Here is a 15,139-nt window from a genome sequence, read left to right on the forward strand (position 1 = left end):
CCTAAGATGTTACTTTGAGGACTAATGTGTGCCTGACCCACACCCTGGTATTTTCAGTTGCCTCATATGCACGCGGAAGCTGGACAGTGAATAAGTAAGACCAAAGAAGAATTGATGCCTTTGAATTATGGTGTTGGCAAAGAATGTTGAATATACCATGGACTGCCAGAAGAACAAGCAGATCTGTCTTGGAATAAGTACACCAAGTGCTGCTTGAAAGAGAGGATGGTGAGACTTTGTCTCATGTACTTTGGACATATTATCAGGAGGCCCCAGTCCCTGGACAAGGACATCATGCTTGGTAAGGTAGAGGGTCATCGAAAAAGGGGAAGACCCTCGTTGAGATGGATTGATACAGTGGCTGTAACAATGAACTCAAGTATAGCAATGATTGTGAGGATGGTGCAGGACCCAGCAATGTTTTGTTCTCTTGTACATGGGGTCGCTATGAGTCAGAACCAACTCGGCGGCCCCTAACAACATCTGTTAAAAAGAGAAGTGTACCACATAGTGAGTGAACTAATGCTTATCAGACAGAATTTTCTACACATATTGAATTGAAATCTTCGAATGTCAATTGTTTGCTTGGACAAATTTTGTAAATCACTGAGCTTTAGTTTCATCTGTGAGAAGAGGGTGCTTACTCCAGCTCATCACACTCATGGTCATAGAGACTCTTTGGAGAGCACAGAGCATCCAATGAATGTGAGGTTATAGGTCATCCCTGATGGGAAGTGACCCCAAACCATCACTTTGTTCCTTTAACTGGTAGGGTTGTAGGAAAACTACTTGATAGGGCCTGGCTGCATGAGCAGGTGGCACAGAGCGATAGCAGGATGTGGGGAACTGTGTTGCAAGAAAGGGGATTCAGAGATCAACTTCCAGCATGACAACAGGAGCTCTGATAACCTGCTCTCTAGTGAAAGTGATAAAGATTATTTTAAAAAATCAACTATTTAAAGCCTCTGGAAATAATCCTAAGGGCAAATAGCAAATGAAAAATATATCTATTCAAGATAATCTATGAAAACTTGGTAAAAAAGGTAAGAGTCTGTGGTATTTGAACCAAGACCCCTCTCTCCTTCCCTCCCTCCCTGCTACTATCTTAGTGAGGGAGAGCCCTGTGTTTTTGTCTCCATTCTACAACCAAGAACACAGGGCTCCCTCTGACCCAGCTCCCACCCAGAGGGCTTTCTTCCTGGGAGGAGCAGGAGTCACCATTTCTTATCCTACCCCCAGCTACCTGAAAAATAATCTGTATAGATCTATACCAAGTGAAAAGATTGAATTAGAAAAGCCCTCATGCAGATGGCTTCATTGCCTACAGACCAGTATCTCTATGAATATGGACACAAAAGTCCTTAACAAAATACTAGCAAACTGAATCCAACAACATATAAAATAATTATACACCGTGACCAAGTGAGATTTATGCAAGGATAGTTCAACTTCGAAAATCAAGTAATGTGATACATCATAGCAGTAGAATAAAAACAAAAATCACATGCTCATCTCAATAGATGCATAAAAAGCATTTTATAAAATTCAACACCCTTTCATGATAAAAACACTCAGCAAACTAAGAGTAGAGGGGAACTTCATCAAGTAGATAAAGGGCATCTATGAAAAACCCATAGCCATTTTCATAGTTAATGGTGAAAGACTGAACGCTCTCCCCCTAATATCAGGAACGAGACAAGGATGTCTGCTATCACCACTTATATTCAGCATTGAACTGGAGGTTCTAGCCAGCACAGTTAAGGCAAAAGAAAAGAAATAAAAGGCATCCAGATTGGAAAGGAAGAAGTGAAGCTATCTCTATTCACAGATGACATGATCTTATATATAGAAAATCCTAAGGAATCCACTAAAAAGCTGCAGCAATTAATAAGCCAAGTCGAGCAGAGTTGTAGAATACAAGATCAATACAGAAAAATCAATTATATTTTTTTATACTTGCAATGAACAATCCAAAAACAAAATTAAGATAACAGTTCCATTTATATTAGCATCAAAAAGAGTAAAATGCCCCAAGACTGTGGCCCTAAGATACCTTTCTGAACTGGAACTGAAGACATTCCCGGAGACCACCTTTCAGCCAAACCATAGACAGGCCCATAAAATAAATAACACGCAATAGGAGCGTGCTTCTTAGAACAATCAATTATATGAGATCAAAAGGGCAACAGTTGCCCAAAAGCAAAGATGAGAAGACAGAAAGGGGTAGAAAATCAGAATGAAAGGAAACAGAAAACCTAGGACGGAAATGGGGAGAGTGCTGACAAATTGTGGGGAATGAAACCAGTGTCAAGGAGCACTTTATGTACAAACTATTGAATCTGATGCTAATATGTTCTGTAACCTTTCACTTAATGCACAATAAAGAACTTTTTGAAAAAGAGTAAAATGCATAGGAATAAATTTAACAAAAGAAGGATAAAACTTACACTCTGAAGACTGCAAAACATTGTTGAAAGAAATTAAAGAAGATCTAAATAAATGGAAAAACATCCAGTGTTCATGAATGAGAAGACTAACATTGTTAAGATGATAGTACTCTCCAAGCTGATCTACAGATTCCCTGTCAGAATTCCAGCTGGCTTCTTTGTAGATCTGACAAGCTGATTGTAAAATTCATATGGAAATTGCAAGGGATGCAGAATAGCCAAAACAATCCTGAAAAAGAATAGCAACGTAGGAGGTGTCGTACTTCCCAATTTCAAAGCTTACTCTACAAAGCATCAGTAATCAAGACAGTGTGGTACAGGCACAAGGACAGACATATATAGAATAGTGGAATAGAATTGAGAGTCCAGAAGTAAACTCACACAAATGTCGTCAACTGATTTTTTACAAGGCCGTCAAGACTATCCAACGGGGGAACGTGGTACTGGGACAACTGTATAGCCATATGAAAAAGACTGATGTCGGACCCCCTATTTCACACTGTATACAAAAATTAACTTAAAATAGATCAAAGACTTACATGTCAGAGCTAAAACTATAGAACTCTTAGAAGAAGAAAAAAAGTTGCTGTTGAGCTGATTCCGACTCGTAGCGATCTCGCATGCGTCAGAGTACAACTGTGCTCCATCAGGTTTTATGTGTTTATTATTTAATATTTTATTGTGTTTTCAGTGAGAGTTTATACAGCATATTAGGTGCCCATTTAACAATTTCTGCACAAATTATTCAGTGACATTGGTTACATTTTTCACATTGTGTCAACGTTCTCATTAATTCCATTCTGGTTGTTCCATTTCCAGTACTCTCGTTTCCCGACCTCCTTACCTTCTCGTCTTTACTTTAGGGTAATTGTTGACCATTTGCTTTCATATAGATGATTTTTTTAAAGGAGCATAGTATTTCTATGAGCCACTCTGTTGTTTAGCTAAAAGGTAACCTCAGGGCCTAGTTTTGGTTCAAGGTTTAAAGAGTATCTCAAGGCAATAGCTTCGAGGAGTCCTCCAGTTCAACTGGTCCAGTAAGTCTAGAATTTTTAAGAATTTGAGTTCTGTTCCACTTTTTCCTCCCATTCTGTCAGGGTCCATCTGTTGTGGCCCTGGTCAGAACGGTCGGTAGTGATAGCAAGACACCATCTAGTTCTTCTGGTCTCAAGGTAGACGAGGCTATGGTTCATGTATACTGTTAGTCCGGTAGACTAGATTCTTCTCTGAGTCTTTGGTTTCCTTCTTTCTCCTTTGCTCCATAGGAGTAGAGACAATAGTTGTATCTTAAGTGGCCACTTGCAAACTTTTAAGACCCAGACACTTCTCGCCAGACTAGAATGTAGAACATACACTTTATAAACTTTATGTCAATTGACCGAGTTGTTCAATGAGACTATGGTTCTAAACCTTCACCCAGAAAACCAAACTCATGAGGTGTTTGGTTAATGTCTTAAGAAGTATCTGTAACTGTGCCCCTGTGTGGCTTATTACGTATATGAATATATATGCACGCACACACATACCTATATATACATATGTACACACATGTATATACCTGTACACATGTATGCTTATATATAATCATACACTTTTTTTTGTGTGTGTGTTGCTTTTGCAGAATTATATGTCTTATCCTTTACCAAAAACATCCTTTTCTCTTGTGTATTTTCTTAGTGGCATCATTTACCTTGGTCAGGGTCCATGCACTTCACCCATACTCAGTGCTACCTTTCACATCACCAAAAATAACAAGTATCTGCTGTCTAGAGAGTGATTCCCTCTTTCCTCTCTCCATCCCTGGTAACTACCAATGAATGTTGATCTCTGTATATATAGCTATTCTTTTTTTTTTTTTTTTTTTTAGTGAAAGAGCGATCATACACTGTTTATCCTTTTGTGATTGACTTATTTCTCGCAGCATAATGTCCTCCAAATTCATTCACATTATAATATGGCTAATGATCATGAGCATTTTTTCATGTGTTTGTTGGCTGCTTGAATGTCCTTTTTGTCAAGTGTCTGTTCATGTCCTTTGTCCATTTTTTAATTGGGTTGTTTGTATTTTTGTTGTTGAATTGTTGAAATTTTCTATATATTTTAAAGATTAGAACCCTATCAGATATGTCATTCCCGAAGATTTTTTCGCATCCTGTAGTTTGGCTCCATAAGGGTTTTCAATGACTGATTTTTCAAAAGTAGATCACCAGGACTCCAGACTTCCTGGAGCCATGAAGATTAGATGAACTCCTGAAACTATTGCCTTGAGATAATCTTTAAACGTTAAATCAGAAATATCCCCTGAAGTCTTCTTAAAACCAAACGATAGTTTAACTTAACGATTAAAAATGTCTGCCTTGAGCATTATGCTCTTTTAAGAACTACCCATATGGGATCAAATTGAGGACAGCAGCTCAAAGATTAGATAGGAACCTTAGGGGGCAGTGAGTTAACATATGGGGGAGGAGCAACTCAGAAAAGGAGGATAAGAATGGTTACACAACTCGAAGAACGTAATCATTGTCACTAAATGGTACATGTAGAAACTGTTGAATTGTATGCTTTGCTGTGTATATTCTCAACAACAGTAACAAAATTATATATATATTTAAAAAGTAGATCGCTAGACCTTTCTTTGATCGCGCCTCTGGGGTGGACTTTTTGGCTAGCAGCCAAGCATGTTAACCATTTGTGCCACCCAGGGACTCCTCTTAGAACTAAATCTTCATGACCTTGGATTTGGCAAAGAATTCTCAGATATGACTCCAAAAGCGTAAGTAACGAGAAAAAATAGATGTATTGGACTTCATCAAATAACTTTTGTGCTTCAAAGGACTTCATCAAGAAAGTGGAAAGACAACCCACAGAATGGTAGAAAATATTTGCAAATCATATCTCTGATAAGGATTTGTATGTACAATATATAAAGAGTGCTTAACAGTCAACAAAAAGACAAATAACCCACTTTAAAAATGACGGAGGATCTGAAGAGACGTTTCTCCAAGGAATATCTACAAATGGCCCATACACACATGAAAACATGCGCACCATCAGCAGTCATCAAAAAAATGCATATCAAAACTACAACGATAATATAATAGCTAGAGAATTAGAATACAGTGTAACAGGGGCTGTAGTAGGGAACATACAGTAGTTACAGCAGCACATGCAGGAGGAAGCACCTAGCCCAGACCTGGGGATCAGGGACAACTTAACTAAGGAAGTGGCATCTAAAGAACACACACAAACACAATGAGATGCCACTTCACACCCACTAGGAAGGCTATAATCGAAGACTTAATAACAGGTGTTAGCAAGGATGTGGAAATATCAGAACCCCCAAGCGCTGCTGGTGGAAATGTGAAATGGTACAGCTGTTGCAGAAAACAGCTTGACAGTACCTCAAAAAGTTAAACATAAAATTACCATATGACCCAGCAATTCCACTCCTGGGTATGTATATACTCTAGAGAAATGCAAACATATCTTCAAACAAAAGCTTGTATACAAATGTTTATAGCAGCATTATTCGTAACAGCCAAGAAGTGGAAACAATCCAGATGTCCTGTCTGACAAATGGATAAACAAAATATGGTATATCCATACAATGGTATATTATTCAACGATAAAAATGAATGAAGAACATACTACAACTTGGATGAACCTTGAAAACATGTTAAAGAAGTCAGATACAAAAGACACGTATTATATGATTCCATTCATGTGAAAGTCTAGAATAGGGAAATCTATAGAGACAGAAAGTAGGTTGCTTAGGACTGGGGGAGGTGGGAGGATGAGGGATGATATAGCTAAAGGATTGCTGTTAGTTGCCATTGAGTTGGCTCTGACTTGTGGATCTTATATAGAACAGAACAAAATGTTGCCCGATCCTGCACCGTCATCGTGCTCTTTGGCCTGTTTGTGTCCATTGTTGCAGCTGTTGTGTCACGGCATCTCATTGAGGGTTTCCCTAATTTCCAGTGACCCTCTGCTTTACCAAACAGATGTCATTTTCTAGCAATTTGTCTTTCCTGAATGGCGCTTGGCTGCTAATCAGAAGGTTGGCAGTTCGAACCCACCAACAGCTCTGTGGGAGAAAGATGTGGCAGTCTGCTTCCGTAAAGATTTACAGCCTTGGAAACTCTATGTGGAACAGTCCTGCTCTGTCCTGTAGGGTCACTATGAATTGGAATTGACTCGATGGCAGTGGGTTTGGTTTTTTGGTCTTTCCTGATGACCTTTCCAAAGTAAGCAAGTTGAAGTCTTGCCATCCTCGCTTCTAAGGAATGTTCTAAGTGTATTTCTTCCAAAACTGATTTGTTTGTTCTTTTGTCATCCAAAAGGCAGTGATGAACATGTTTTAAAATTGAGTGTGGTGATGGTTGCACAACTCCATGAATGTATTAGAAACCATTGAATTATGCACTTTAAATGGATGAATTGTATGTAAAGCTGTTAATGAGGGAGGGAGGAAGGAAGGGAGTTCAAACCAATGAAATGACAGAAGCAGTCAGGTCTCAAGAGTCTCGGGCAGCTCTTGGCAGCCTGCAGGTAGGGCCGGGGGATGTTTTAGAAAACACTTACGCCAGGAGCCCTGAACTGGTCACCTGCTGGACAGCTGGCCTGGGGCTGGTCCTGACAACTCTAAAGTTCCCGTGGATGGTGAACAACTACACAGTTGAGGCTCATTGTTCGCAGGAAAACTCCAAGGCCAGCATGTGCACCCCGCCTTGGAAGGAATCTTCTCTCTGGCTTCAGGGCTCTTGCGGGTGGAGGAGTGGAGCGTGTGACTGGGGAGCAGGTGCCTGCCTTCCCCTGGCTGCCCAACTTGTTTTTAAAGTGTTTCGTTATTGTTATATATATCTCACATACAGAAGAGTACCTGTAATGTATATGTTCAGTTTAACAATAATAATAGAATTAAAACCCACATAACGACTGTATTTCTTCGTGGCTTGGTTTGTAGTTTAAATCTTTTTAGTAGAGAATTCCCCTCACCTGAGCGACTGGGCTTCCTGTTGGGGGTACTGGGGGCTGGCTCTCATTGCCCTGTGGTCTGTCAGCGGTAGCAGGAGCCACATGGAGGAGTGAGTGAGCACGCTCCATCCTCCGCCTGGGCCCACCTAGGACAAAGCTGTCAGTGCAGGCTGGCATGTGCCCACAGTGACAGCCTGTCTGTGCCCCATAGGTCCTGGCCCAGTGGAGGGAGGCAGCATCAATGCAGATCTACTGCCGGCAGCAGGAAGACTGTGCTGTCAGCGAGGCCCGAGTTGTGCTGGATAGGGGTGAGTGCCCCATTTAGAGTCCTGTTGACGAGAGGATTTTGAATGATGCAGAACTTTCTTAGCATTCCATTTGCCCCACCATAGTCTTTGTCTCCTCCTGGAATTCTCTTCCCAGCTGATTGCCAGCCAGTTTATGTTAAAATGGAAGGCCAAGGCTTGAAATCCACAGACGTATAAAGAAATAAAGCTGGAGTGGTAGAGTTTGACGGGGTTGGGGTGGAGCGAGAGGCAGCAGGCAGCAAGATGCCACCTGAAGCTGCTTCTCTCCACTGGGACTGTGGGATGGGCACCTCCTTAGAGGGCGTGGTGCATATGGTGGGCCCAGGGATTGTCATGTCCATTACAGATGGTACACAGGTTCTGAGCCAGGGATTTGGAAGACTAGGTGACAAGACACTACATTCTCTCAGTAGGTGTGCAGTAACTGCCATAGAACCATTTCTTGGCTGATGTAAAAGCCTCAGAGTCTCCTGTGCTCCTTGGCAGCCTGCAGGTGGGGCTGGGGGCTGGAGGAGGAGGAGCTAAGACGAAGGCCTCATGAGACAATATGGCAGAGCGCTTACAAAGCACAGGCTTGGGCCATATCCTGGCTCTGCAACCTTCTGAGCCCACAGTTCCTTCATCCGTACAGTGGGGATAATAGTACCTCTCTCTTAGGGTCATCATGTACACATAAATATAGTGCCTAAAGCAGTGCCCCAAGAAATGTTAGCACAGTGCTGAGGGTTGGCTCCAGGCATGTGATCACCACCTCCCCTGCACTCCCCTTCAGGCCCTGGAGGGCCCCTTTTTTTTTTTAATTGTACTTTAGGTGAAAGTTTACAGCTCAAGTTAATCTCTCGTACAAAATTTTATACACATATTGTCATGTGACACTAGCTGCAATCCCTACAATGTGACAACACACTGCCGCTTTCCACCCCGGGTTTCCCATGTCCATCCACCCAGCTCCCATCCCTTCCTGCCTTCTCATTCTGCCTCCAGAGAGGAGCCGCCCATTTGGTCTCGTGTATCTGCTTTAACTAAGAAGCATACTCTTCATAAGTATTTTATGTTTTATAGTCCAGTCTCATCTTTGTCTGAAGAGTGGTCTTCGGGAATGGTTTTAATTCTGGGTTAACGTAGCGTCCAGGGGCCATGGCTTCAGGGATTCTTCCAGTCTCAGTCAGACCATTAAGTCTAGTCTTTTTATGTGTGTTTGAGTTTCTATTCCACACTTCTCTCTCACTCCGTCAGGGATTCTCTGTTGTGTTCCCTGTCAGGGCGGTCATTGGTGGTAGCCGGGCACCATCTAGTTCCTCTGGTCTCAGGCTGATGAATTCTCTGGTGTATGTGGCCCTTTTGTCTCTTGGGCTAATATTTTCCTTGTGTCTTTGGTATTCTTCATTCTCCTTTACTCGAAGTGGGTTAGGACGAATTAATGTATCTTAGATGGCTACTCGCAACCTTTTAAGACCCCAGACGAGGAGGGCCCCATCTTGGCAGCAGTGCTCTGGTGTGAATCCTCTTCTCTTGTCTTTAAAAGAAACTTGTCTCAGGTCCTGAGAAAAATAGCAATATAAAAAAGTTCAGCCAGAGGAAAGCACTCCCCAAAGGGAGACTCTGGTAACAGGAACACAAGGCAGGACTCGGCAGTCACCCTGGGGGCCTGGGGAGTGTGGAGACTCTGCCGTCAGACTGCTGTGCTCTCCTTCCCCGAGGGGCTTGGCTGTCTCCACTTCTCCAAGGGAGCTTTGGTTTCCTCTCTCATAAAACAGGGCCGCCGCCTCCTCCAAGCTTCAGCTTCACTGGTGGGCTCCTCAAGCACACTCAGACCAAGGTTCTTCTGCCTTCTGGTCCTGATGGCATCTTGAGTGTAGCTCCATAAGGGCCCCTGGCCTTGCTGTGGTGGCTGTGCACAGACCTGTGGCTCTGGGTAGCCCCAGGGCCCAACAGTGGATCTGGTTCCAGGCCAGGCACAGTCATGAAGGTGATCACTGAAGGTGGCCAGCGTAGTCCTTACAGAGCAGCTGCAGTCACCTGTGGTTCTACTGAGTGTTGCTGGACACCCCAGCCTTCTCCAGTCTAAACTCACCATTACACAGTTGCTCATGGAAATCCTACTAACGAGCAGACTCTGGCTGGGGTCTGCCCTAGGCTGTGTCCAGACTGTGTTTCAGCGCTGGTGGGACCGCAGCCAGAGTGTGGCCCAGGAGAGAGTCCAGATGAAGAGAGCGGCCCAGCATCACCGGCTCCGACTGCTGCAGGAGGCAGTGGCACAGTGGAAGGCCCACCATCTGGGGTGTATCAGGAAAACGGTGAGGCGGCGTCAGCAGCTCTCCAGGTTCCCCCCATGTGGCAGTGGGCATCCAAGCCAGGAGACCAGCTCTCGGGAAGAACTCAGAGCAGCTGATGTGGGTACTGGGTGGCTTGGGGTCCTATGGGAGCAATGCTGCTGAGCCTTTCTGGGCATTTAGTGAAGAGTGTAGGTGGCCAGCCACAGAACCTGGTCTCCTCCAGGTGATGGCTCAGCAGAGGAACCTGGTGTCCCATGGAACCATGGCTTAACAGAGCTGGGGGACCCCCCCACCTGGCGCATGTGGCCCTGGCATCATCAAACACCCCTTCTGCCAATGGGAGGCCCATTCACCAGGAGCCTCTGCCCTGGGTGGTCAGGGTTGATGTTCCATGTAATTGTGGGCCATGGGGTACCTAATTCCCATTGGGACTCACCCCCCACCCCCGCCCCATGTGCCTGCTCCCCCAGCTCCTGCGGAGGCTAGGTGCCCAACTGCTGGCCCAGAGACTCAGCCGGTCCTGCTTCTGCCAGTGGAGGCGGCAGGTGGGCACCATCGACTTCCCCTTCCCCTCTACCCTGCCCCCTACCAGCTCATCAGCCCATACCCCTAGTTCAGTGTTTTTAGTGTCACCCTTGCCCAAAGCCACTGCCCCTCTGCCTCAGCCTCCCACCCCCAGTCAGTTCTTGGCACCGTCAGCTTCCCTCACCTGCAGCCTGTGTAAGGTCAAGTCACCCCGAGGCCCTATTTGCAGTGTCCCATTCAAAAATAACAGCAGTGTAATATCCAAAAATTCTCTGAAGAGCATTTTAAGTCTTTCAGGCTCTCCTAGAATGCCAGGAGGGACCACACCAATTGTGCACAGCAGAACATACTCAGGTCCACGCATCTGTCTTTCTCTGGATGCAGGGCAGAGCTGTCCCGACCTCTCTTCATTCTCACCCAGCCCCTATGGCCGCTCCTCTGTGAGCCCAGTGCCCTCTTGCCCTTTCCCAGTGAGCATTATCGACCCACCAGTCAGAATGATCTGGCCCTTTCTGGTGGAAGGAGGGAGACCCTCAGCTAGACTGGGATCTGAGAGAGACGCTCTGGCTAGGGAGATAACACAGACAGCCTCCCTGAAGAGGTGACATTCAAATGATGGAGTCTTTCTGGCAACTCCGGTTTTGCTCCTTTACCTAATACCTTAATACCCTGATTCTGTCCAACCAAGGCCCACCAGCCAGGCAGGCAAAGGTGGGAGCGGACAGGCTGGCGGTACTCTAGGTTGATACTTTCTTCCCGTCCTAGCTGGCCGGTGAGGCAGGTGGAGCCGAGCTGGAGCTGTGCTTGTGGTGCAGGGACACTGCGCAGCCCTCCTCTGCTCCCGTCTCCTGGCCCCTTTGTGTCTCTTGCCCACACACAGAAGTTTCTGTCCCCAGGGCTAGCTGCCCCCCATCACCCCACTTCTCACAGAAAGTTACAGTCCCAGATCTTGGCACTTGCTTCTCTTCCATTTCCTCTGGCTTTTCCATGAATCACCTTTCCACCCCAGCAAGTGGTTCTTCAGGGTCCGGCCCCGCACCCTCTCAAGCCCAGCCTCGCATCCTTCTGGCCTGACTGGAGGGCTCTGCCATTTCACACCTCTGTCTACACGTGTCGTTCCCACCCGTCTCACTCCAAATGGCTTCAGCAATACCACAGTGACTATTCCTCGCAGGTCTCTGGGTTGACTAGGTGGTGGGTGGGTCTTCTGCTGCTCTTGGTGGTGGATCAAGTGCTAGGTGCCTGGGAAGTCTCAAATGATCCCGTCTGGGGCTGCCAGCCAGGGGCCGTGGTCCTGATCCCGTCTGGGGCTGCCAGCCAGGGGCCGTGGTCCTTACAGCGTAGTGACTGGGTTCCAGAAGGAGCCTTCTGGAGGTGAAGGCAGAAGCTGCAGGTCTCTTGAGACCCAGCTCGGAGGCGACTTAATGTTAGTTCCTCTAGGTCACAGGGCCAGCCCAGATCCAAGGGGAGGAAAATGGACTCTACCTCATACCGGGGGTGGGCATCTCTGGAAACAGTCTACCCCACCAACCCACTTAGAACTCCCCTTACCCCCCTCCATGCCACCCCTGGTCTCCAGCTAACTCTGCCAGTTGCCATTGAGTTGATTCTGACTCATGGCGACCCCGTGTGTGTCAGAGTAGAACTATGCTTCATAGGATTTTCAAAGGCTGATTTTTTGGAAGTAGATTGCCAGGCCTTTCTTCTGAGACACCTCTGGGTGAACTTGAACCCTCAGCCTTTCAGTTAGCAGCCAAGTGTGGTAACCGTTTGCACCACCCAGGGTCTCCTGGCTAACTCTGATGGGGCCTTTAAAAACTTAGCTTGTGGATCATCTTCCAGGAACCCTTCCCCAAGGCCCAGGCTAAGCTAGATGTCCCTGCTCAGGGCTCTTGTCATAGGGCTTGTGTCCTGTGCCGACCTTGCCGTCGCCCTGCCCTCAAGAGGCGAGACTTGGTTCCCTCAGTGTCTGTGAGCCTGGCACGCATGGGGAACTCAAGCGGGTCTGCTGGACAGTGAAGGCCTGAGGGTCAGCCTCGCTTTCCCCTCAGGCAGCCTCCCTGAGCCCTGCTTCGCCCCACCCCCTGCTGGCATGCCGGCTGTGCCCTTTCAGTTGGGCCTTCCTGCCATCCCAGAGTGCTTCTGCTCACACGTTCGGCCCTTCTATCGATCCCTGAGGCAACTCTTCTTTGCCCATAGCTGGCAGCCCGGAGGGAGGAGAAGCAGGGCACAGCGCGGGCCCTGTGGTTATGGTCCTTCTCACTGCAGGCAAAGGTAATCGGGGTGCAGGATCTTGAGGACAAGGGCTTCAGCCCTGCCTGCGGGGAGGAAAGTACCTGGTCTTGGGGGTGAATGGGGCAGGCCTCACCTCTACTCTCCTTGGAGACCTGGGACGCCTGGCTGGGTTTTGTGCTGGAAAGGAGGAGAAAGAAGGTGCGGCTGGAGCAGGCAGTGCAGGCCTACCACCACCAGCTACTCCAGGAAGGCGTCACCCACCTCCTGCGGTTCACAGCAGGTGTGAAGGCCTCTCGGCAGCAGCTGCATGCCCAGCATCAGGCCCAGGTAGGCAGGGATCTCCCACCCTTCTCGTGAGCGGGGCAGACAGCTCGTGTCCCCCTGACCTCAGCATGTTGGCAGGCGGCCCACAGCCTCCACCGTGCCGTCCACCACTGCGCCATGCTCTGGAAGCAGAAGGTACTGGGCCCAGCCAGGGAACCCCTGTCCCCCACGCTCGCCACGCCCAGGAGAGTGACATCTGAAGTTCCCCTTCTCAGCCTCATGGCTGCTGGGGCTGGGGACACCACCCTGGAGACCAAGAGGCTGGGAGCAAGGCCTGAGCGAGGTGTGGGCAGCCTGGCCCTGGCTGCTGGGGAGCCCCAGCTCCTGGAACTGTGAGTAGCCCCCCTTGCCTCTGCCTCCTCATGCCCATCTCAGGCAAAAGCATTGACTGCAGGAAGGAGGAACAGTGGGCCCTGAGAGGGAACAGCACCGGCCAGCCACAGCCCCTCCACACATCTGAGCAGCTCAGGCCCCTGCCTTCCTCTCAGCATCACCTCTGCCCTCTGTCTAGGGTGGTGGTGGAGAGGATGGAGTGGGATTTCCAGACCTGCCAAAGCTCAGGAGATATGTGTCCCTTACTCTCCGATGCCTTCCTGCCCCTTTCCCCAAAGTGATACAAGTCATTGACAAAAGTAGTAGGCGGCACCTACCCTTCCCACCCAAACCTGCCAGTCTTCCCTCTTCTTCCTTTGCAGCCTAAGACATGATCCCTGTCCCCACGGTGAGATCTGGAACCTGCTCTGTGCCTGCCTCCCTGCTGGTCTCCCCAGTTCTACACCTACCCTCCCCCACCTCGCTGGCATGAGTGTCGGCTCCCATAGTAGCTAGCACTGTCTGGAGCCTCAGGTCTCGGTAGAGAGTCAGGCCTCATCCCTGCCTTGCCCCGCACTGTCCACCTCAGACAAGAACCCTAGTGTCTTGGAGGTGGTTTTCTCCCCCAGTCCCTTGGCCAGGGTGGTTTTAGAGGTTGGATGAGCCGCCATAGGGGAAGCCTCGTCACGGCATCGGTTACAGGCCACCAGCACTGCTGGGAAGTATTGTCTGGCCCAGATCTGCCCCAGCTTCCTTCTCTGGCCTTCAGTCTCTGTGTGAAAGTGGAGAGGGTTGGACTAGATAACCCCGTGCCCACAGAGATCTCAGGCCCCCCTGTAGCCCTCGAGTAACAGGCCCCATGTGTCTTCTCAGGAATGCAGCCCGCTCAGCAAGGAGGCAGCCCCGATACCCTGACTTCCTGCTAGAGCCCGAGCAGAGCCAGAGACCCCTGGGGTGTGATCCCTTTAGGGGACAACGGTAGGTCAAGTGGTCCTGGGCCTTCCCAAAGCAGCTGGAACCTCCATCTGGGGCCTCTTTCGGGATGGGGAGGCCCCTTTCCTCTCTGCTCCTCAGGCAAGAAGGGTTCTCAGTCCCCCAGGAGGGTACTGTGGCCTGACCAGGCTCCTGCCTTCCGTAGGCTCAGGCCTGAGAAGGTGCAGGAGCACAGCCTAGGCACAGCCCAGCCAGCCAGCGATTCCCTGCCAAGGCCCTTCCTGGTGGAGGCCCAGACAGCCCCAGCCTCACGCAGCCCCCTGTCCCAGCCCGGGGCCCTGCCAAGACCCCCTGGCCCAAGGCTGCCCCCCACGGCAAGTGCAGGTCCGGAGCTGGGGCTGCTGCCTCCTTCCTCCTTCATGCTGCGTGGGATAGAGACCCCTGCCAGGGTAAGTGGACCGGTCACCTGGGCCACTTCTTTGGTCTGGCTTTCTCTTCATTGTGCTTCTAGTTTCTGGAACACCCAGCTGGGGAAGACGTGAGGAGGCTACTTGTCCATTCACCAAGTGTAGGTGCCAGTGCTGTGCACACCAGGCCCCCAGGGCACAGCCGTGAGGGGCTGTGGGGTCCCTGTCTTTGCGGGCAGCTGAGAGTCTAGAGAGCAAACCCCCACATGCAGACAGGCAGTGACAGCAGATCACGCAGATCTCAGGCTAGGGCAGAGAGTGTGCACGGTGAGAATGGGGAGTCGCTGACAGCTTTTAACGAGCAGGGGAGCCGCGTTTAGTTTTTTATTCTTGAT

The 15,139-nt window shown here is 48.4% G+C and overlaps 1 protein-coding gene across 1 annotated transcript in view; it reads left to right on the forward strand.

The window, feature by feature from the left end:
• SFI1 (SFI1 centrin binding protein) overlaps window positions 1-15,139 on the forward strand; it is a 124,318-nt gene that overhangs the window by 106,910 nt on the left and 2,269 nt on the right. Inside the window, exons 22-29 of the mRNA XM_023733708.1 lie at window positions 7,636-7,732; window positions 9,869-10,029; window positions 10,479-10,553; window positions 12,733-12,807; window positions 12,919-13,095; window positions 13,171-13,424; window positions 14,278-14,358; window positions 14,549-14,786. Coding sequence (XP_023589476.1) covers window positions 7,636-7,732; window positions 9,869-10,029; window positions 10,479-10,553; window positions 12,733-12,807; window positions 12,919-13,095; window positions 13,171-13,424; window positions 14,278-14,358; window positions 14,549-14,786 — 1,158 coding nt within the window. The remainder of the gene's footprint in view (window positions 1-7,635; window positions 7,733-9,868; window positions 10,030-10,478; window positions 10,554-12,732; window positions 12,808-12,918; window positions 13,096-13,170; window positions 13,425-14,277; window positions 14,359-14,548; window positions 14,787-15,139) is intronic.

Source organism: Trichechus manatus, unplaced genomic scaffold (genome assembly GCF_000243295.1).
Source record: "Trichechus manatus latirostris isolate Lorelei unplaced genomic scaffold, TriManLat1.0 scaffold00061, whole genome shotgun sequence".
In the NCBI taxonomy this organism is placed as follows: Eukaryota; Metazoa; Chordata; class Mammalia; order Sirenia; family Trichechidae; genus Trichechus; species Trichechus manatus.